The following is a 25,536-nucleotide window of genomic DNA, read 5'->3' as shown; positions in this document are numbered from 1 at the left end:
AGCGATTTTCGAGGAAAATTGGTGAAAATTGCAACAACATTGGCGAAAATTACCACTCGGAGGTGTTGTTTAGCTCGGTGGTTCGAATTTATATGGCGTTGAAAATGTGACGTGAGGTCTCTGTGGTCTACGCCAACCTGCGAGTGCACTTTACATTGCGCCAAACGGCTACGAAAATGTGGTTATTTACGCCGGAACATGTACCCATGATGCGATTGGACTCTGGTTTGTTAATATCATACTGACTTATAACATAGAAATATTAGAACATATTATTTTAATTCCATATTTTTCATACTTGTACAATTTTAACAATTTTTTTGCATTCGATACAATTTTATTTAAAACAATAACATTCTCAAAAGTCGCGAAACAGAGGCGCGGAAAGAACAATATAAGACTGAAAAAGGATTTTTAAAACGCTAAATGTGAATTTCTCTCTTTGGCATGCCAGGAAACTAGCCAAACCGGCATACAGTTTAAAAGCTTTAGTGCAAGCTTTTAAAAGTTAATAAATTGAGAGTTGACAAAAAAACGTTAAGAGTAGGTGTTGCACACGCTATTTGGGTACAAACAATGAACGTATAATCGGTTTTTCGTGTTTTGGACTAAATCCCCTGTTTCGTCGGCGAATGTGCGCGGGAGGTAGCGGTGATGGCATTCGGACGAGAATCCGAACGTCCAGCCGTCAGTGCGAGACGAATTATGGCCTTTGTGTCACTTTCACTCGCCGCTACTTTTTAATTTCCCAGTGCGCAGACATTTTTTAATTCGTGCACGTTTATGAAATTTTATGTCCTTCCGTGATTGTTCCCGGTGTCACCCTAGTTTGGGCCTCGTTGATTGTTCTCGAAACGGGGTCGATAATTTATTTCATACTGTACTGACCCTTATAACTTTTTCTGAAATTTTATGATTTTTATACAATTTTTAAGTAAAATACATTGTAACAAAATTATGTATTGCTTATAATATAACATTATTTGTCACAAATGTACATTTATAAACCTGAAGTGAGATCCATCAAGATAAATGTGTGTAGATTTCGAAACTGATTGAAATGCGTGGCTTTGTCTCCATTTGAATCCTTATCAATCAATATTATTGAATTGCGTCACTCAAAATTAAATTGTTTCCAATGTTAACGTTTACGGCCATAACTTTAGAATGTATACATTACAAATATCTTTGTTTCATATTTATTACCTTCGCACCGGAGAATTTATGTTGATATTATGAATAACTAAAGGAACTTTATACCTGATAGCAAAACGGGAGAAGTGTAATGTATTCAGTTTATAGCTGAGTACTCCAGGGACTGAATGGATTAATAGATTTTCAGCTAATATTCCCGAATAATATCCTGTTATGAAAACGTTTAAATATATAACGACAAGTTTAAAAATTGTTTAAACGATTATTTATTAATAAAAACTTAAAAAAAATAAGGAAAAAATTATAGATATTTTCACAGGATATTTACCATGCATGTTGTTAGTTCCCTATGTTTTGGTATTATTAGAAGCACGAGGACATCTCTAATGTAAAGAAAACTTAAACAACATGGGAAAATCCCGTTTTAGTTATAAATTTTAGTGTTACTAGCTAACCCGGTGCCCGAGGGTATAAAAAATAGCCAATGACTTATTTTCAGACTTACAATACATACAAAAAAAAAATCATAAAAATCTCTTAAGGAGTTCTGTAAGAAACAATAACATTTACATTAAGGTAAAAAAAAAACCTGTACTCACTTGTGCCTGCATAGTAGACTGTGTAGTCAAGCTGATGTCCTAACATGTCCACTTTCACTCGGTCAACCACGAGACGGGTGAAGAAGAGGTCTCGTTTGTAGTAGATTGGTTTTTCATGTTCGTGGGATACAGCGCTGTCCATTAGCGGGTGAGATCTACGAACACAAATGGTGATAATTAAAAATTTAAATAAAAATATACTTTGACAAAATTTATTTATTTAATATTATATTTATTGGAATTGATTTTATTAAATAAAGATAAAAACAAAAAGTCAGTTAAGTTTTTAGAATTATCTTTTTAATGATCGCATATAAAAATAAGCTTTGAAATTGTCTAATACCTGAATGAAATTTTATGTACCTTTTACCCTGGAGTATAATATAGGATACTCTATATTCCGGCAAATGGAAAGGGTTCCCAAGGGATGATGGATGATACTTATGCGAAAGAAATCGTGAGCAGAACTGATCATTTCTTTATTAGTAGTAAAAAGAAATAATCGTTTTTTAATTATCTATATACAAACAAATAAATCTCTGTTTGTAATATTAAAATAACCGCTTTTTACTAAATACATATGGATTTATACACGGTGCATATACCAAAATAACATTTTTTACAATTTTGTCTGTCTGTCTGTCTGTTTGTTCCGGCTAATCTCTGAAACGGCTGGGCCGATTTCAACGGAACGTTTACTGGCAGATAGCTGATATAATGAGTAACATAGGCTACTTTTATTTTAGTTTTTTTTTTATAACTGCGAACTGTACATTTTTATTTTTGATTTCACACGGACAAAGTCGCGGGCATAGCTAGTTTTAAAAATAAATTAATTATTATAAGAAGAGTAATGCTAACTTAAAATCAATCAAAACAGCATTATTTGTTATTAAAATACATTTAATAATGTAAGCGTTTATAGTAAAACAAGGAACCTCAGAAGTGACACATTGAAGAGACGGGAAACACGATAGCAAAACAAGCAAAGCTGACTACGAGTATAACACGCCGCCGTCACAGATAAAGGCCGTTACTTCAACGCCAACAACACCATACTTCATTTAATTAAAAAATTTCAATTTAGCTCGAATAAAAATTTCTATGTATTATTTTCACCCGACTGGTTCAGGTGAAGTGCTAAAATCTCAACGTCGAGGATTGTGTAAAAAGCGGGAAAAAAAATAATAATTGAACACTCCCGAGGCCAGAGCGTTGGATAATTAACAGGACGTGTCGCTAGATAAAAGTGCCTCTGGATTTCAATGAGGGCGGCAACCAGGAAAGACTAGCTCTGTGCTAAAAATGTGACAATTTGTAGTGTTATCTTTCGATTATTTTCACTGAATCATCTCTCTTAACTCATTTTTTCAGTATTTGTATTTTTTTTCAGTACCAATTAGATGTATATTGTAATTTATATAGAGTATAAATATTAGAATCTATCACAACTAGATTTTAGCATCAATGACTAAGTTTTTGTTATTTGGGTCTTTCGTTTATCTATTTGTCTAGAATATGCAACTTTAACTACGAATGGTTAGTTACAGTTTAAGGGTTACTCTTTTATATCAACTAAGTTATCTCTATTCTTAAAAACTTAAGCTTTTATAATATATGTCTGTCGTATATTAAAGATTTTAAGAACCTTATGATTTATTTGGCGCGAACTTAGGGAGGCCTATGTCTAGAATTGGACTGCAATAAGCTGGAAAGAGATGGTTTATATATTTATTTTCATAAAATGATAATACTTTACCTAATAAAATTAAGCACTGTATCGGGCAGAGATGACGTATCGTTCACGCAAGTTCCTGGTCTCGGTTCGGGGACTCTGCTGCTGATGACGGGCAGCCAGGCCGAGCTTGATGTGGCTTGTTCCTTGAATTTGCCTTCAAACGCTTTTTGAATGTCTCCAATCGTAAAAGTACATATCGCTGACCCCATTAATCCTGTCGAGGCTGTCGTGAAGACTCCATAAAAACGACTGTCATCACCTGGTACCTTGTAGATACTCTCTGTCAGGAAAAAAATAACTCATTACTTTAAATATTCACTATACATTATTTATGTTCAATAGTATTAATTTATTCAAATATTATAATTTCAAGTCAAACGTCAAAGAGTAAATCACGAAGTTACAAAACTAGCTATAAGTTATTGGAATACGTTATTTAGTATTAATACGTAGTTCTGTCCGTTTTCGAATTTTTATCGTCCACTACTTCGGTTCAGTGAAATATAGTTCAAATTTTATGTCTCTATTTCCTTTGGTCGTTAAGATAGGAGAAATGGACATTTTTATGACGTTTTCGTAATTGCTTATAAAATATATATATTCGTTATTAATAATAAAGTCTAGATTATACAACTATTAGAGATACATATTAGTAATGTTACTTTGTACTCATCCTCAAACATTATATCTAGAGTAACCTTACGGAACGTACAAAGTTAATATTTCAGTGAAATGAACACGCTTTTAACGCCTCCCTAGAGATTGTAACTGAAATTTGTTCGATAACTTAGTGTATTAATATTGCCTAGAGTATTAAATACCAGGTAATAGAAACTGGGTAAATATATCAGGATCAAGATAGCATTTATTAGCAAAATGGCTAAAAATTTACTTCAGAAAACCTGTAATCTAATAAGTTTGTTTCATCGTTCGTTCAAATACGCTAATTACACGATTTGCATATTTGTTCGATTTTTTTAAAATAGTTTTTGTACAAGGTTTTTATAATTGGATCAAGTTATGTAAATTAAGAAAATACTATATTTCTTATTAGTGTTATAATACGCGTGAAAATTGGTGTTAGGTATGTTCAGATCATGACTCGTGACTCCAGTTTTTAAGTTAGACTTCAAAGAATACGACTGAGAAAACTTTATCCAATTTTAGGTAGAATTTTTCTTGTGGTATAAGAATAAAAAAATACAAAATAAAAATAAAAACAGCCAGACAAAATTATATAACAAAACAGCTGCTAATGTTTTTTTGTACGGTCCAAATAAATACTCCTTATTCCTAAATATATCTCATGTTCATCCATCTACGATTTTATTACACATAAAGGGGGCACGAGAATGACACACGTATATTGTTTCAGCAATATATCGTTCAAATAATTCAAATTATCAGAGCTCATACAAACCTAATCTATGTACAGTTGTCAAAACTTCCCCGAGTTGACTATTAAATTACTGTAATTGAGGTTCCGAACTTTATATCTCCGTGTCACCAGACGATACCATAATATTAAACTGTGTAAAGCAATTGTAACTGTAAATCCATTCACTAAAATTAATTTCAATATGTAAACCTGTATTATTCTTTCGTCTGAAATATACGCCAAATATTTGTTTAATGGTAACAGTTTGAAAGTATAACCTTAAGAATGGTTTTGTCAGATCGTAAATAAGGCTTGTATTAAATTTAGGAAGGCGTAAAACGATGTTTTCGGGAAAAGCAAGCACATAATTTACAAACACAACACGAAACAGTTGTCAAACGAAAGCTCGACGCGTGCCGACTATAAATATATTACTTTTGGTCGCATTATTTAAATACTCGATGTCTGGAACATATGTAAGACTGAACGTTATTATGTTTACCTTTCATTAGACGTCAGTCGAGATTAACTTATAATTTCAAACTGATACGACTAAATCATGAGTACAGTATAGTAATTTACGTGAATATTTTAAATAAAGAAATCAATTATTATCATTCTCTTACTTTTATAAGTAAATAAAATTTCGTGAGCACTCAAATCCGTGCATTCAACAGTCATTAATCTAAAAGCTGTTCATTCCTCATCAATACTAACGAAGCAACACTCGTACTGCACACATCTGCCTAATAATGTACAGATGCAATATAAGCATAGGCTTAATCAAAGGGAAGTCAGATTATCCAAAGTTTGCTTACGAATCTAATCACGCTTAAACGCAAATGTACACAGCACACACTCGAAGCTAGCTATTACGTTCTCATAAGTTATGCAGGAATGCAATAGGGGCGCGTGAAAAACCGTGGTGGAGCCGGAGCGGTAAACGTTAATATTATATGAGCGCAGTTGCAAACTCCGGTTTCCGAGAGGAATTGGCTAGACTTTTGTCGTTTTAAATCTTGCTATGCTCTATTGAATCGAAGGGAAATATTTGGTCGAGATTGACGGTGACTGTTTGCGTGTTTGAGATTAGGATAGGTAAAGCTACGGAGTTAGTTTTCGAACTTCGGTAAGTCAGTCTGGATATACTGAATTTTATTTTGAATTGCTACAGAAAATTGCTATAATATTTAGCCTTACGATACCGTAGTAGATAGAAGTTTTGCTATATGATTGAACTTGTAAGAAAATTACAAATTTAATACAATAAATAAAGGAAAAAGGTATACTTTGTTGTACCCTGAGGATTAATACAAAATAGGTAGTAACATGTATAATACAACGAAACCAGAGTGATTTCTTTTAGACAACATATTGCAAAGGACAACTTCATCATTATCATCATCATTACAGCCTATACAGTCCACTGCTGGACATGGGCCTCCACAAGTTTACGCCAAAAATAACGTGAACTCATGTGTTTTGCCCATAGTCACCACGCTGGGCAGGCGGGTTGGTGACCGCAGTACTGGCTTTGTCGCACCGAAGACGCTGCTGCCCGTCTTCGGCCTGTGTATTTCAAAGCCAGCAGTTGGATGGTTATCCCGCCATCGGTCGGTTTCTTAAGTTCCAAGGTGGTTGTGCGACCTTGTTATCCCTTAGTCGACTCTTACGACACCCACGGGAAGAGAGGGGGTGGCTAAATTCTTTAGTGCCGTAGCCACACAGCACACAAGGACAACTACTTAACGCTAATTATAAAGACGACAATTATGACAAAAATTGAAAGTTCATATTAAATTTTGTGACTTGATTTTTCACGAATTTACATAATAAATAATTAATAAAAGGTATCAATGTCGTTATTACAAACTATCGATAGTTATTAATAAAAAAAAGTATTTGATTTAATATACGGGAACTTATAAACATATATGTATGTTAGGTATGAATTATTTACACTGAAGTAATCATTTTTGTTATTTTAGTTTTAACAAAATGATATTTGTTTATTATAAAATACCTAATAAGCTAATTTGTATAAAATACTTACGTATTTCGTTGAAGTAGAACGGGAACTCTCCAGGAATACTGCAGTTGAGACGAGCCTTTAAGTAAGTGGCCCAGTTTTGACTAAGGATGTTCTTTCCGCCTGTGTCCCGCTTGCAGACCCGCGCTACCCGCGAGTACACCGCCTTCCCGCAGTTTATGTACTCAACGGCGGTTTCGCGGAAGAAGAACAAAACGTACTCGCCGACATCGAATGAGCCGACAAAGTTCGGTTCTAATTAGCAAAACAAAAATACATCATATTAAACGTTGCTTTATAGGATTGAAATGTGTATGAAATATATTGTAACTGTAAGACTAAGAGTCATTTACAAGACAGACATACATCTTCGGAAGGTATTTTTTAAAATCATATTATGTGAGCAAAGAGTAGACCTCGTACTTGTCCTCTATGAATTATTTAGGAATTAAAATACATAAATTAATGAGATCCATCATAAATTAAGGGAGCGCTTTAACGTTTACTTTAATTTTGATAAATATTAAAATGGAATCCGAAAGGTTTGTCGTTACCGCCGTTACATTAAACTGCTGACATTATATTATGGTTTAATGACGAACATAAATATTATATAGTATATTCGAACCGGTACGTAACCGGCGTTCCCGCTTTAATACTATAGTATCAAATTGCTGTTATTCTCTGTGATATGCAATAAATATTAGATGAAGCCGTGTGTCAATTATGTCATATATGAGGCGTTTGCAACTCCCATTAATACGTGCTCATTTGTTGGAAGCGAAATGAAATCGTCGCGTGTTAAGGATTATAGACACACGGCCATATCGTCGTTGGTTCATCTACAACGTCCTCGCTCGTGTATTGTTTCCATAGGTGAGATTATTTCGTATTTAATAAAAGCTAAAGAGGCATTACAATTTAATAAAGCCTCGAACCTTTTATGTCGCAATAAATTATTAAATCGCGATTAATAGAGCCGATAAACCAACCTAAACGTTGATAAATAGATTTCTATATATTAATACTTAAGATAATTTAACGCTATTAGAAACTGAGTAAACAGCTACATTATGCAGAACCCTCTCAGTTATAAATAGTATATATAATCTTAATCTTATATTTAATTATTTTCGATTTACAATAATGTCACCCTTTTAATTTTTTTACAATACTTTCAATAAAAAAAATCTGTTTGTTTTTAATAAGTCGTATCAAAATATTTTAGAAAAATAGCGCTAAATAGATGTGGGGTAATTAGACCTCATTTTATGTTTTTATATTTTTTTTTTGATATATGTCAAAAATTTAAATTATATAAGATAATATATTTTTGCTACGTAAAGATTATTTCTAATTTTATTATACTTTAATAAAAAGTTGGAGGTGATATCAAAGATTTTATCAATTACTTCATTCGTTACATATCTCATTTGCAAAATAGATATAAGATGCTACATTTTTATTTCACTTAACAATTTTGAAACAATAGTCCCAAATTAGGCTTGGTGAATTCTATTCGCTTGATCGAAGCGTTACGAAGCGAATCGCTTTAATATACAATGCCACGTTACCGCAATACGGGACTAAAATCGGTCACATGCATTATTTAGTTAGATTATGTTGTTTTGCGAACTACGCGTGATTGCTCTATTGTTTAAAAAAAATAATAGAAAAACACTCGTAGATATGTCTAAACTGTTATTAATGTTCATATCACATTTGTTTAAAAACATCAAACATCACATCTTTGAACACAATAACTGTAGAATTTTCTCTATAAAATCACGATACATGTTCAAAGCAATTTTAGGGTAAGAAAATTTGTCGCAACGTTTCTATTTTCCTAACTGCGGCACCCAAATTAACGGGCAAAGATTGGGGCACATTACAGCTCGTTAGAGCGAAAACAGTTTAATTTCCATTGTTTAGTTGCGAACAGGCCGATTCCAGTCTAATTCGTGTAAGCGTCGATAATTTGTAACAATTGTTCTAATCATTACCAACCACCTACAGCTGATTGCTGATCAGTGATGTAGCGATTCACTGATTAACGAATTCATTCATCAAGCTTTCTAGGACAATGGTTGCGCCTATCATATGTTGTTTGTATAATAATTAGTTGAGCAAAACTGAAATTTGTGCATAGATTTTGCCAGTTACATTGATTGAATTATTCCATAAATGCATTCGCGCTTTAATATTGACTGTGTTTAAAGCTCAATAATAGTTAACTTTGAAAAATAAGTTAATGAGTATATTAGAATATTCACTCACTGTCCAGCCATTTTGAATCGTATTTCAAAGTTCGTTTAAAAGAAAATTCCCGACGACCCGTCGTCAAGTTATGAAGGTCGGTTCTGAAGATCACGGTGTCTGCTTTAGTGAACTCCGCGTTTGTCCCCGAGTAGAGAGCGGGCAGGGCGCCGGGGTTGCCTTTTTCTACCCACAAAGCGGTGGAGTTGTCAGCTGGATCGTACGGACACTTGGCGACGCCCATGCCGATGCCCGGCACGTACTCATGACGAGGCAGGTGCGTCAGGTTGGACTGTAACAAAACAAATACGTTTATTTTTATTTCAGCCTTCTACGAAAAGCGTGTTAAAAGCAGTCTCCGTAAGACTTGTTATAAAATACTTTATTATTTTATACCAACAAATACGGAAGTAATAATTAAATATATATTTTTTTTGGAATTCGATTTTATGCGCTATTAATCAAAGGGAATGCAAAAAATTCCAGTAGATTTATGCGTCTAGCGTACCTCCCCTCTAACTGGCCGAACTGGAAAACACATCTGCGACTAATTTTTCCAAAAAATCCACGTCCGTTTCACGTCCGGCGCGATTTATTGACCGAAACTTATTATTTAAAAGTACCTCGAATATTTTCGGCATCGTATAGGCGTTTTCCACCGAACTCCTCTATTAGTATAATGCGATGGGTGGCGGTACGGTTTTCGAAATTATCATAAAATTACTAAATGTAGCATAAACGTGGGGTGGGCAGCGAGGCCCGTCGCGGTGGATTGAGACTTTATGTAAATTTTAACGACGCTGCGACCATCGGAGGCACCTGTGACCCGCCTTCCCCTTCATCCCTCGCATAGCCCGCGGCACCTGTCGAAAACCTATGTCGTTTTTATTTCAATAAGCCGAGGATTAAATTAGCCGTGCGAGGACGTGCCTCCGACGGCCGCCTCGGGCGCAACGCCCTTTCCTTATTCTTTACTTTTAACTCACAGTTCGGCTAGCTGTATATTTAGTAAAATGCTGATAAATTAGTTACCTATAATAAATGTCTGATTATAATTGTAACTTAATTTATGCTTACAATATGTATTTTGGACTAATGTTTGTGTTGTGTTTATTATAAGTAGAATAGTGCAATAAATTTAATTACTGCAAAAACTGCAAACATCATAAAAATACACGTTGAACATGAAAAAATGCATGCAAAATTTCTTTTTGTAATATTTCTTTGTGGTGTACAGTAAAGAGTATTTATTATTAATGCAATATACAAAAATACATTTCGGTAGCGTAATAACAAATTCAACGGTATTCTATTCAAAGCGAGTCATTATTATTTTCTTCATCTAAGTGAGCGTAAGCCCAGAGTAAACAACTCAATGAATCGGACGGAAGAGCTCGAGGCCTTCCCTCGTAGAATAAGAAAGTTGTGGACAGACCCGCAACCTTCATTAGGACATTGCTTTGTTTGTTTACAGAATTAGCATCTTCGAGTCTCAGAAAGGAATCGTTCGCTGTGGCAATTATTACACACTGCGTGAAACTTTGCGAAAGGGATTAGCATGTTTTTACAAGAAATCATTATAATATTAGTCTCTTACTCAAGTTTTTGTTTGCTATTGTAACTGTTAGCATAAGTGTTTTTCGTCGAAATTATAAATATAGTTGATATAAAAATAAACATGTCTTAATTAGACACACAACATACAGTTTAGTAAATGTATAAATATAATATATATTAATTGATAAAATGTATAGATATAAAATATGATATAATGTATAAATTTAGAATGGTATCACATCTACGCACGTAATTGTTTTCATAATTAATTTTTGTATATAATTAGAAGCATTTGTATTTTACGATGTCGAATAATCGAATGTAGTATCGTGTAAAGTTTTAGGTTATTGTTAAATCAAAGAAACATTTCAGGTACAAGAAGTAAAAATCTTAAAACTGACGTATAAAGCGAAAGAAGAGAACTCATCTTTTGCGTCAAGGCATGTGTGTATAGGAAGGAGGTCACACTGGTTAATTACAATGTTAGGTAACACACGATACTTATTAGTTAACAGCTATAGATCGCAATATAATATGTAACATTTAATTCGTGCACCGTGCTAAGCTAGAGCCTAGATTACCTTAGCCGCGGTTGCTCCATTCCTTTTATACAGCGACTCGAGTCATTGAGTGATGATGAGTGAGGGTAGGTAAGTACTGAATGATGTGTTAGGTGGCGTTATCGGTACATCTGTTGTTAAGAATTCCTTGCTAATTGCCTACGACAGTGCAGGTGCCGACATATATATTTTTGTATACCTACGTGTTTTTGTCGTGACTGCTTTTTCTTTGTGATTTTTCTTTCTGATATCATTATTTAAAACTGTTAACATTTATTTAGTTAATTGAATCATATGATCTACTTTACTTTTTTTTTTTGAATCAGTGTAATATCATAATATTTTCTTTTCTACCTTCGATTATTGAATAATTTAAATGATAAATACTAAACGATTTACACTCAACGGCTCCCAGTAGGATTTTTCCTGTCGGGAAATACAGAAGAGAAACGCCCAGACCACGAAAAACATCAATATGGCCAATAAAAATGCCCGTCGTGAGCGGGGATCGAATCCGTGATCGCAAGCGCAACAACCAGTTCTGTAACCGCAGTGCTGAAATGAAACAACAGCTGAGACTTCTGTTTAAATTTTAGCAATATGAGGACTCTGAAAAATAGTATGTATTATTTTAATAAATAGGTATATATCAATTATTTTCAGTCATTTAATGTTAAAGATGAAAGTAATCGGAAAAGTTGTATGAAGAATTTGTTAAATTTACTATATTTGTATATTTACGTATTGTCATTTCGTATTATAATGCTTTTGTGTATTACTGATTGATACAGTATACATATTATATTACTCTGTTTTCATTTGTTATGATGATGGGGTGGCTTTCGAAGTAAAGGATATTTAAATTACAGGATGTTGCGGGTGAAGTTTTGGCAACTGTTTTACTATCAGATGATGAGATCGAATGAACTTCAGCGTGTAAAATATATATTGTAATGGCGCTTATGGAATGATGTGAGAAGGGTGTAATAGGATCAAAATAAGTAATGTTATTTATATAAGAACACTGAAACAAAAATAGAAAAAATTATATAAATGTGTTATGTTTCCGAAGAAAGAAAACTTTGCCGATGTGAGTAACACTCCAAACAACAGAAAGTGTTAAGACCAAGCTGAAAACCTCAAAATAAGAATTAAACAATTCATTTAGATTTTTTTTTTGGTAATTTTTGTTAAGCCGCTCATACATTTTTAAAATTTTTGTGAAAGTTTTTACCTATTACGGTGGACATATTAGTCCATCACAGATAATATCACAGTAAGTGACAGTTCATAGTAAGTGACAGATCAAAGTTATAATTGACAGATCACAGATAGTAAAATAATGCTTTAAGAATAAATTTCCACCCTTTCCGTAAAGATCATACGATCATCGAATTACAAAAAAGCGTTACCTATATACAATGTCAAAAAATCTATACATTCATTATAAAGCTTTACAGCTCTTACAATAGTAGGTACATTTATGCAGTGCTATCACAAAACAATGTGCAATGAATGTAACAGCAGACGGTATTGGCTCCTAATTCTGAATGGGATAGATGCTGCACCTGTGCACTGCGCTACGTTGTCACGTGAAATATGAGTTCGAAATGTACAAGCCAACTATAAACACGTATATGTACATATCGATGAAAAAGGTATGAATAAATTGGTTATGAAAAAGTTACATTGATGTTAAAAGTTGGAATAAACTTTAGGTTAAACATTTTCACGGAATTCTTTGGTTCAATGTATCCTTGGCCATGACAATTAGAACAGTGCCGAAATATTATTGACAAACACAGTATTTAGGTTGTTTAACGAATTAATAAATTAATAGATACCATAAAATATTATTGATGCCAAATGGTGTCGGTCGAGTAGAATAGCACCACCCCCTTTCTTCCCGTGGGGGTCGTAAAAGGCGACCGAGGGATAAACCTGGCTCAAAATCATCAGGGTCCTGGAGAAGGAAAACTTCATTTGAAACCCGGAATGGGGTTTCCGTCAAGCATTCGTGGCATAGCTCTAAAATGCGAAAGGCTCCTGCAGCCGAACTGGCTCCATACGTATCGACTCGTCGTTCCTGTGGGCCTAGCCAGTGAGGTCGAGAGAGTGGTGCAGAGCTTAAGCAACTCTGCGTTTTCCTGAAGAGTGTCCTAGGTGACACAGTGTCTTTTTGGCAGTGTCTAAATCGTCTGCAATAGACGGATTAAGGCTAATGATGATGATGATGAAAATATTATTGATTTTTATGTATACTAACTATACTACTACTACGTATTAAATTTTTTTTGGCTCGTGTCCTTAATAAATGATGCCTTATTTGATTACATTCACGTCTCCGTAGTAACTTTACAAAATCTGTACATAAATAAGTTTAAAAGCGAATATTAGGTTGTCATAACTGATGTTCGACAAAACTTCAATTTGCTGCGCTCCCGCAGAAACTTTGCCCCGTGTTTCGCATATCAACATTGCTTACTTCAGAATGAAGTATTCGTAGCAGTAAGAAAACAACTGTACGAGCACTGAACGAAGTTTCCGTCATAAACTCATGTTTGCTATCCACCGACTAGAATCTTAATGAGAGAAAACGATAAAAATGTTCGAGTATAGCGTCTGAATAGTTACTGTTTTAGACTTATTTCATATTTAGTTTAACAGCTAGCGTAAATTCTAGGAGAAAAATGTTTATATGAGAGCATCTGCGTGCAAGCTAAATGCACTACATGGCTTATAAAGTGATTTTGTTGAGTGCTCTTGACTCAACAGCACGGTGCGCGGCACGGCGTCACGGCCTACACTTTTATAACTGTGGTAATGACGGTGGCGTGTGACATTAAACTAGCCATCGCCGCGGCCAATTTAAATTAAATATACAAAAATATATCCACGACAAATGTATAGCCCACGTAGCTTATTTCTCCATTTCTGTTATTATTTTTGTTTATGAATAATTTTAAAAGTATGACTACTTAATGACAATCGAAATACCAGTACTTATTTATGAGGCTTTTAATTTAATTAATAGGCTCTTTAATGCAATTTGTATACCTTTTATAAAAATTGAGCATCATCAATTTATTATGTTCGCATATATAGCAAGACCACACCTTTATTACTTTTATTTTACTCGTGTGACGAGCAACAGATTTAACGTTTTCAATTTAAATGGGAACAATCAATAAGCGGGGCTTATCGCATTTTATTCGAACAAGATGAATGCGATGTGTTTTAAATCTGCTAGCTATACAAATTGTTCTATTGTTATGCAGAGGACGTTAGGTCCCGTTTATATTAGACTGGAGTCGGTGATTTTCAGAAATCAGACACTGTCGTTTGAAAATCTACTAATTACCTGCATTCGTAAGTATATAGGTATATTTTGTCAAATTTCTGTCATCACACTTCAGACTATCGCAGTCCACTGCTGGACATACGCCTCCCCTAGTTCGCACTAAAAATAGCGTGAACTCATGTGCGTTGCCCATAGTTACCACGCTGGGCAGGTGGGTTGGTGACCACAGGGCTGGCTTTGTCGCACCGAAGACTCTGCTGCCCGTCTTCGGCCTGTGTATTTTAAAGCCAGTAGTTGGCTGGCTATCCGCCAACGGTCGGCTTTTTAAGTTCTAAGGTGGTAGTGGAACTGTGTTATCCCTTAGTCACCTCTAACAACACCCACGAGAAAAGATGGGGTCGCTATATTCTTTACTGCCGTAACTAAACAGCGTGAAATTTACGTAGGAAAATGAAATGAAATAATTTTAACCAGAAAATCAACTAAAAATTAAACGTATAACTACTCGTATATGTTTATAGCAAGCACATAAAGTTAATCCACAAATTTCTTTTGTATTATTGATACAGAAGTAATAAAAATATGGTTATATTGTCTTTGAATATGTTTAAAATTAATAATTGTTATTGTGAATGATGTTTGAATTTAAATATTATAATGTATTTAAATTAATGTTTAAAATAATGGTCGATACAATTTATACTTTCCTATCAAGTATTAAAAAGCATGAAAACGAATTATTAAAAAGTGTTTAAAACATTGAAACTTTTTTTTACATCACTTAGGTTAGTATTTGTATTTTGAATTATAATAAATTTATTTTTGTGTAGTTAATTAAGGAAAAAAGTAGTAAATTGAATTTTTCTGGTATAAATTTTATTTCGCGTGTAAACAGGTCCGCGGTAACAAACGGTACCTTTGTTTGTTTTGAATCACTTTCGTTTTATTACTCACAGTGACTAATCTTTTCACGATAACGATTGCATTTCATTTATTTTTTACCCTTCTTTTTTAAGCAACATTGTCGGCGTACAGACTTGCTTGTTTGGCTTTTTGTTAAAGCGAGTTTAATAGGATCTTTCAAAGAAAAAAAAAACACTTGTTGCATTTTGATATTAAAATTATGTACGAAAAAGTTTGACTGATTGGCTATTAAATAGAGATTGTATTTTGAATTTTTAAATGAATCTACTTTCATCCTAAAAAAAATTCAAAAAACTTTTATTATTATGTGGATTGCTTTTAATTTATATTTCAAATAATAAGTGTCAAATGAATTGGAATAGTCTGTTAACGTAATTATTAATTATCAATAAACGTCTTTACTCTTACATAGGAAAACAGTTGGAGTTTACGCTACTGTGTTTTGTGAATTATTCACATCATTATATCGATAATCCAATACTGGCTTTTCTTAAATCTTAGTATAAATAGAGATATTTGTTTCGAGCGGGAGTCCAAGTAATGAGTAACATCGTTGATAACATCTTCGCAACAATACAATGAGTCGAACAGAACTAATCCATTTAAACTATAAAGAAGCTAATTTCATAAAATGTAATACATTGAAATATACAAGTCTAAGATGAAGCAAGCGATATTTATAAGGAAAATAGTATTTTTATCATCACTCGAACACGAAAATAAAACAATAAACATCAAGCGGTTGGAATGCAATCGCGTCTGTCATTTGTTTCCGATGTCCCTCCGATCGAAAACCGCCATTTGTAACAGAATAGATATGAATTGACTGCAGTAAAGCTTTGCGCACACTATTTTCAAAGGCTTCTCAAGACAGGCGTATCATAACTAATAATAAAAATAAAAATAAAATTTTAAATCTATTCGTAAGTTGAGTTAAAATCGAAATTAGATTAATAATTAACATTCAAGTTTATCATGTTTTATTTCTATGATTCAGCCTGTAACACCCCACTGCTGGGCATAGAGCTCCCTCTTCATGTAGGAGACTGGAGGACTAGAGCTTAATCCACCACGCTGCTACGCTGTAGATTAGCGGATATATTATAGTAGACTATGAGTAACGATCGCTATCAGGTATTAAAGATAATAACCGGTACAGACAGCTTAACGTGCTCTCTGAGGCACGTTGGGGTTACCCACAAAAACAGATATCTAAAAAGAAAAAAAAATTTGTACAAATAGAAATATCTATCCGGAGCGAGAATCGGACCCGTAAACCGTCGGTATTTTAGGCGCCTACATGAACTACTTCACCAGAGCGGATATATATATATATTTGATTTTTTAATTGTAACACATCATCATTCATCATTTCAGCTTTTTGCAGTCCACTGCTGGATATAGGCCTACACAAGCTTGCGCCAAAAATGGCGCGAACTCATGTGTTTTGCCCATAGTCACCACGCTGGGCAGGCGGGTTGGTGACCGCAGGGCTGGCTTTGTAACGCATAATTAATTGTAATTGATTATTCGTATTATAAAATAATTTTGCCGTTGACTACGTAATGTGCAGTTTGTAAAACGTTACAAAATGTAAACGACCGTGTAGCGAGTGCGTCACCGCTACTGCCCTATCAATTGCGTACATGTGATTTCACTCAATTTTTGAAACTGACGCGCCCTAGCGAGGGAGTGCACGCATTACTCAAACCACAGATTATGTGGCAATATTTTTGCTTTAATGTTTCTAATACTTCATCCGAGAATAAATGAAATAAATCACAATATAAAACGCAAAATTAAAAATTAGATTATGTCTAAGAAGATCGAAGTTGAAAGCGTCGTCGGAGCATTTTGCGAACTTTTGCTGCACTCGGAAATTTAATTTATTTACTCAGTTTTATTAAAGATTATTACATAATTCCCCTAATGTTTGATAAAGTTAATAATACAAAATTATCATTAGTTAAAAATTATAGTTAATCTTTAACTAGTTTAAGAAGTAAGTGACAACTTTAATTAAATCTCTGGTATTACTTTGCTCTGTGGGTCGGATTGGCGGACAAGTATCAAAATTCGCATTCACTGCTTCCTTCCCCACAAATCTAATATATTTTCAATTTTCAACCACACTGCGTTGCGTTTCCGACTTTTAATAGAATTTATCGCTTTAGATGTATCGTATTTACGTTCACACACAAACATTTAGGTGGCATTTCGCTTAATTACTATAGTCCTTATTCGATATTATTAGTTAAGTTGACAACATTTAATAAAGTAATAAATTACGATACATACAATTTATTAAGAAATACGGTTGCCAAAATGATTGGGAGATTTATTACTGCAAAAGTAAAGATTCAGTGATGAGGCTAACAAAAAAATAAATATTTCGTTACTTATCATTGCCGAAGAGATCTAACGGCATCGAAACGATGCATTTTCATGACTTGTAATAACTTATTATCGTATTCATACTTTGAAAATGAAAATTTGCAAAATGATCGTAAAAACTGCTATCCATTCGGCCTGAAACGCGATAAAACGTGTGAAGGGTCAAAACGGCCACCGATACATCATAAAATTATATGAAAGTCAAGAGCAGGGTAAGTGAGAGGTGAACAGAGCACAGCAAATTTATTGCGGTCTGCTTTCGATACCTATTGTGAAAAGCTTTTTTATGACTTTAAAAATAATTTCATAAAAATATCTCGACTTAACGCGCCGCACCACACTCGGGCTGGTTCGAGTGGTCAAGTGCTAGTAATATCCCTATATCCGTATATGAAGCGTCGGCAAAAATATTATATGAAATGGAAATTTTAAGTTCAAAATATTTAGGATATACATTTTCACGTAAAATTGTCATTGGACGCTGGCTTTACAGACTCGTTCGGTTAGAAACTTCGACGTGGAGGAAAAATCTGCTCTCATCTTACGGCGTCATTTGAAATCAGTACCCATGAAATTTGTCGCGGTTCCTGGCGCGAAGCTTCTGTTAGACTGGAGCATTTGCACGAGGCTTAAGAATGAGTTGTCTAAAAAAGTGCAATAAAACGTAAGCGTATCTTGTTTTATTTATGTAACACATGCGCTGAGATCCTAGGAACTGTTGCGTCTCTGGCGTGTGTCCAAGACTCATGTTGGGCTAACTTGAAGTGGATCTAAGGATAATAATAGGCCGCAACGTTACTGTGCCAAGATATCCGGCCAAAGATAAACGGCTTTAAGTTAATGCTCGTGTAACGTGGATTCAATTAACATCATTTTGTTGCCAAAGATTGTTTAATGAAATCTAAGATTAATTTTTAATTAAAATGATTTTTTACCTAAGATAATAATTAAAGTATTAAGCACCTTACAGTGAAAACTTGTAATTGGCCTTTTAGTAGTAATTCCAAAACTATAAGTGTTTAGTTGTAAGTTTTCCTAAAAATAATAAAAAAAAATAAGATAAAATTATTATTAGTGTGTGAATTGGGTGTCGTAACTCTTTAGTCCCGTCTCCACCATCCCTGTCACTTCTCGATATAGGACGAACCCTCGTTGCGCAATAATGACTCGCAGTTTTATAGCATTTTTTAAATATTTCGTTAAACTGTCATTAGTGCTATAATCTATACATATAATAAAATGGTAGGAAAGTCAAAACTGTACATTGAATATTTTTTTAAAAGAATACTTGGGGTGTGATCTACAATCGATACCGAAGCCAAAAATATAGTTTTTAGAATTTTTGTCTGTTTGTCTGTTTGTCTGTATGTATGTCCGGGATAAACTCAAAAAGTACCGCATGGATTTACTTCAAATTTGGCACGAATATTATTAAGAAGTCGGGTCAACATATAGGCTGCATATTATCATGCTATCACCTACCGGCAACGAGCAGTGAACCTTTATTCCCTCAACGCATTCTGTAACAACGTGTAATCTAACGACATATATTTGAATGTTGTTGTTATTATGTAAAAACCATGCTATATAAGCTAGCTTCACACTATAAAAATCACGCAATATAAGTAACTAAGCCGATAAACGTAATTAAATGAATATAAGTAGACCAGACAATTTTAAAGCAGCGCCATCTATGAGATTTTTTTGTAGATATGAAATGTAAAGAAGAAACAGGTAAATTAATGATATTTTAAAAGGTATAATCGTAGGTATTTTTGGTGCTATATTGCGTTCACGCAGACGACGTCGCGGGCAGCATTATATAAAAATCTTATACTTACATATAGTACCCAGTCCTTTGGGCTGTGGGCGTTTGTACCGCAGACGTAGAGTCTTGAGCCGTCGCCCATAGGCTGGATTACTCGCACGTGGTTTCGGCAGTCAAAGTGCTGTAACAGAATGAAATATTAGTAAAAAAATTCAATTCTGTTAATATATCAATAATAGATATATTATTGACATGCGATACATGTTATAATTATGAAAACATCAAAAATACGTATGTTTGATTATTATATCCTTTCAAATATTTTATATCCTACTACTGTGTTGATTTGTATTTATGTGTGTATGTATGCATGTAGAGTGTAGACACATGGTTTCACTCTGGTCAATTTAGTAGAGTTTGTGAGAAATTCAGCTGTATTTATATAGCTTATTTGGTATCAAATCTATACAAATAAATAAAATTGGAGTGGCTGTTTGTAATATATTAAAATAACCGCTTTTTACTAAATGCATATGGATGTATCACGCTATATATACTAAAATAACATTTTTTACAATTTTTGTCTGTCTGTCTGTGTGTTTGTTTTGGCTAATCTCTGAGACGGCTGGACCGTTTTAGACGGCACTTTTACTGGCAGATAGCTGATGTAATAAGGAGTTACTTAGGCTACTTTTATTTTAGAAATTTATTTATTTTATAACTCTGCGAAGTGATCAACATTTTTTTTAATTTCACGCGGACGAAGTCGCGAGCACAGCGAAAAATAAAACGCGTGTTATTAAATATTATATATATTACGCTACTAAACGGTAGCTCGTTTAGTTAAAGAGCCATTGGAATTTAATGCATAAATCAGAATCGAGGCTAATTACTACAGTTAATTCATTGATTCTCTTACATTTCAATCAAAATTGGCGCAATACGGATAATTGGTTAGCCGATACGATAAATAAATGAACTGCAATGAAGGAATACATATTGGGTGCATCGGAAATTTTATCGAAATAATAGTAATTCGGGCAAGTGTGGGTGAGTGTTCGCTGGCTGTGATTATGCAAATTTGCGTCCAACATAAATATTGAACGGAACATTAATATTCCGTACGACAGGAATATGCGATGACCGCTTTAGTGAATAAAACGCGGCTCAAAATGAACAATTGCTCCGTGTTTGTGTTTATTAGGTTTTGTTGTTTATTACGCAATACGTAACACCTTACTCGACTTCGTTAAAATTATTTTGAATGCAGAAAACATAATATTTTATTTTATTAATCAAAATCACACGTATCACATATTATTGATCGCTATATCGTACATGTGTAGAAAACTTTAAAACGTAAACGTAAATTTAATGAGTAGAATAACTTTCAAATTTGCGTGAGTGGTTGTAAAAATATTTACATAAACGATCAGGTATGAGAATAGTGTAAATATGTAATTAATACACATATTACACTACTGTCATACCAAATGTATGTATATGTTTATTCTAAAAAAATCATCGGTGATTCTGACATGTTTTTAAAAGCTATGTGTACGTTGGACGAATAGATAGGCTTGCGGTAGCCGTGGCGGGACGAGAGATTGAAACTAATTTTCTCTACGTCACGACGAGAGCCGTTCACGAGAACGACTATTGTGTGGATATTCTGTCAGATTTTGAAGTTTACGAAATACAGGACAGAATAGAACTACCAGAAACACTTTTTGTCCTAGTCTGGTTGTCACTTTGCTTGATATAATAAGTGTTATCACGAGCGACAGTGTTCTATTTTACTGAGTAAACAGAGACACAGGTTTTAGACATTTGTTTTCATTCACTCATTATTCTTTTTGTACTCTCTCATTACGTAGCTGTTAGATTTTGCTTTATAACATTTCATTAAATTTTCATACATCGCAGAGCAGATTTAAGTAGTATGTATGTAATACTTTTATACAATGGGCACGTAGAAATAAACAATTAGTATAAGTTCACTGTTTCTTTGTAAGAACTTGTTCCACACTCTCTTAGGTTCGGCCTCGCAGAGGTAACTTTGCTAGAGATTGTTCTAAAGTAATTATCGGATTAATATACTTAGAACGTTCCAGCCGTTGTACTGACGTGAACAGAAGTGTTTTGCGCTCGGAAACAATCAGAATTAAGCAGGAGAACAATCAAGCTCACGTCTAAGTTTCTTTTAACGGCACTTAGCCGGGCTCTCGCATAACTTCATTCGGAACTAATGTTTTCGATTGGTCCATTTCGTTAATTATTCGCCACTTTGTACGTAAGCTGATTTACGGCGGGCTCTACTTTTCCTAGCGTTTTTTGAACAAATGGTTTTAGCACTGAATTGTACTTATTTTTTTTAACATCAAATAGCTTCTCCGTGCCGATATGCGAAGCTCTCATTCTCATTAGCATTGCTAACGACGAACACTGCACTTGTTTTTTCTTCGTGACAAATCCTTAAGTAAATTTGCATTTTATGTGTATATATAGACGTTAAAGTTATTTTAAATAGTTTATTTTACATCAAAAGCATTATATAATTTTACTTATAAAAATTAATATCTGTGTCAAAACAAATATTTATTAGAAGCGCGATTCAAACCGACGACCATTAACGTGACAGCCAGGTGTTTTGTACATTTCACCGGCCCATCGCCATACAAAGATAAAAGATAATTACATATAATAGATTAGATCTATTTTTTAATGTTAAACAACTGAAACCTATCTCTGTTATTATAACAAAGAAAGCAAGCAAGGATTGAGATCGGTAAAGTGAGGGAATCCTGTGGCCGCTTACAGAATTTTCGCCGTCGGCGCTTTTCCAGCCTCTTTCGTGTTACGACATCGTGTTTAGAGAAAGGAAAACTCGTCTACAGCGAGAAACTTTGATTATAGCTTTCACGAGTAGTCGTTCCTCCCACGATCAGGGCGATAGACTCGGGGATATTTCTTTTTTATGACCCTCTTTAATACTAATAAAACAAATTTACTTTTTTCTTCATTGCAAGAGTTGAATGGTAGCATGTGGTCTATTGCTTTAATTCCGAGCTATTACAAAAGTTCGATCTTTTACTAGCGTGCTTTATTTCTTCAATATTAGTCGACGAGGGAAAATTTCGGGATATATCTATAATGTATTTTATCAGACATTTATATACTTGTCAAATAAGATTATTCAACAGTGTAATTTCGTTTTACCCATTATTTGCAATATTTATTAGATTGGATTTTAAATTATAAATGTTAATCGTTTATTATTTGCTATAAACGTTTAATACGTATGCAAAAACGTAGCAATATTATCAACTTACTACGAACCACAATAACCACTGGGTTCAACACGCGCGGTCGATCCGACTTCTAAAAGAAAAACCCAAATAAGGCCAATAAATAAAGCTCTAATAAAATTTTTAATCGTTACTATGTCAATTATAAACGTTGTAGTACCTAAAACTGAGGTTCGCTCGGGCGTAGAAATCACTCGCGTCTCGTGCATTATCGTATTAGTAGGTCGTGCAGAGCGGTAACTCGCAACAATCACCCAATCTTCGGAGACGGAAAATAAAACAAATATTGCTTTTACGCGGCGATTGTAAATCAAAATTAACGGCCTTAATACAGCGAGTGGAACGTAGCTTTGAGCTCCCCGCTATGAAATATGCCGCCGCCCGCCGCTCAGTTAAAAATGGGATTAATCCCTGATGGAAATGGTGCTAGTTGTGTGCAATTTTGCGCCGAACAAAGGAGTTTCAATTGATTTAATGAGGCAATAATGGCAATTTCTCTACGGTTAAGTACGCTATATTTATCGTGAAACTAGATCTGAGGTGTTTTAGTTCTTTTTCTTAGAATTGGGATATGTTTATACAGTTTATAATGTTGTTTATCTTATAACATTTATAATTAGCTACTATTTTACTGCGCTTTTGCATCCTAGCTCCTTTTTTCTTTATTTACTTTTTGATAATATTTTTATTTACAAAACGAGTATTTCTTTCAATTGAAACCAAAGATTATATAATAATTCGTTACGTTGAAAGATCGTTGAAACTGTTCAAAATAGAGATGTAGTTTTGTTTGCAAATATAACAATAAAACTTAACGTAATTGGTATATTACAGTAATATTATGTATTCTATATTAATTAAGTATTAACTTACTTCTGATTTTCCCTTGGAGACGCATTGAGCTACATTACTTGGTTCTAAGTTTATTGAATCTCTCTGAAAACAAGAAAATTTATTTGATTATTACATATTCAATATTATTAATAATAATAATATACGTAATTTTATGTTATATATATATATGTAGCTTACGTCACAGTGTGAAGCGCTGATGTTGTTCATGTTAAGTCGATAAAGTCGATCCCTGTGAAAAAAAACATCAAATATAATTGATATAATGCAAGTATAACTATTACTTAAAATTTAGAGATTCCTCACGAGGTCATCTGTATGTACTCATAAGACTATCTGTTCTCATGTTCTATTATAACAAGTCGTAGTTTGATTGACCCGAAATTAATTCCGGAAACTGTAGTGAAAGGATCGCTAAAATGTTTCAAAGTTTATTGATTTGAAAATACACAATTAGTTGCCAATTTATAAAATAAACCTAATAATATTAGTTTATATATAGCCTTAATTAGAACGAAACTATTTTTGAGCAACCAATAAAAATATACCTAACTCGAGTAATAAAATTAGCGTGATCGACATGCAAAGATCGTTTTATTGCTAAAAATTGCTTCGCTTTTTGAACAAAGTTGGTGAGCTCGCGTGAGACTACAATCAATTTTGTGTGTATTAAAATACGTTTTACTGCTGAAAATACTATATTACATATAATTGACTTTTTGCCATGATGATAGAGTATTGTTTTTTATCCGACTTCAAAAAAAGGCGGATGTTACTCAATTCGACCGTACATATATATATTTTTATGTATGTTCGGGGATAACTTCGTCGTTTAGAAAAGAGATATCCTTGGTGTGATACCATGATAAGGAAACCAAGATCTGATGATGGGATCCCAGAGAAATCGAGGGAAACTCTCGAAAATCCGCATAACTTTTTACTGGGTGTACCGATTTTGATGATTTTTAATTTAATCAAAAGCCTATGTTTATCATGTGGTGACATTTAAATTTCATCGAGATCTAATTACAACTTTTGAATTAATCTTTGATAATGCGTATTTACTTGACTATGTTTTCGTCTACCTACGTTGTACCTACGTTGTACGTACTTGTCGATATAATTAAAGTCGGTTTTTCTTCATTTGCCTGCAACCACAATTATCATTTTCATAGAAATTTCAACCAGAATATACGCTTTAAAACTTTTTCTATTTTCTTTATAAATAAAAAAAGAAAATCTTCATTCTTATAGATAGATAGAATTTGAAAAGATTGTTCGTTTGAAAGTACGATTTATTTTAAAAAATATGTTTAGCACTTAAAAGTTTTAGCGGTGTTATATTAGTATTCTACCCACGAAAACGACAGAGACTGTTGTATACACTGGCCTATCTCGTACATTTTAGATATCAATTACCCATAAGAACCGAGATATTCATTATCAGTTATTTATTTCTAAAACTTTAAAATGTAAAACTCACATTGCGCCGACGTAGAGCGCATCACGCTTCGAATCCACAAAGAAGGTCCTGTAGTAGAGTGTGCCGCAGGAGAATTCTCGCACATGATCTGAAATGAAGGAAATGTTGCTATGAGCTTACTAAAGTTATCATATTTTTATATATTTTTAAACACAGATTTTTCTAAATAGCAGATATTTTTAAACGAGGATTTTAAAAGCACATCTTCATCAATTAAAGTATTAAAATATGTAA

General features: G+C 33.7%; 1 protein-coding gene across 1 annotated transcript in view; it reads right to left on the bottom strand.

Moving 5' to 3' along the window:
- LOC123661254 (semaphorin-2A) overlaps window positions 1–25,536 on the bottom strand; it is a 113,253-nt gene that overhangs the window by 17,362 nt on the left and 70,355 nt on the right. The window contains exons 2-9 of the mRNA XM_045596241.1: window positions 25,303–25,390; window positions 24,000–24,051; window positions 23,841–23,903; window positions 19,733–19,840; window positions 9,177–9,447; window positions 6,924–7,154; window positions 3,514–3,772; window positions 1,755–1,909 (exon numbers count right to left, since the gene is read on the bottom strand). Of these exons, the coding sequence (XP_045452197.1) occupies window positions 1,755–1,909; window positions 3,514–3,772; window positions 6,924–7,154; window positions 9,177–9,447; window positions 19,733–19,840; window positions 23,841–23,903; window positions 24,000–24,051; window positions 25,303–25,390 (1,227 nt within the window). The remainder of the gene's footprint in view (window positions 1–1,754; window positions 1,910–3,513; window positions 3,773–6,923; window positions 7,155–9,176; window positions 9,448–19,732; window positions 19,841–23,840; window positions 23,904–23,999; window positions 24,052–25,302; window positions 25,391–25,536) is intronic.

The sequence above is a fragment of the Melitaea cinxia genome, chromosome 16, assembly GCF_905220565.1.
Source record: "Melitaea cinxia chromosome 16, ilMelCinx1.1, whole genome shotgun sequence".
Classification (NCBI taxonomy): Eukaryota; Metazoa; Arthropoda; class Insecta; order Lepidoptera; family Nymphalidae; genus Melitaea; species Melitaea cinxia.
The sequence above is the reverse complement of the archived record's forward strand: the minus strand, read 5'-3'. Positions and strand labels throughout refer to the sequence as shown.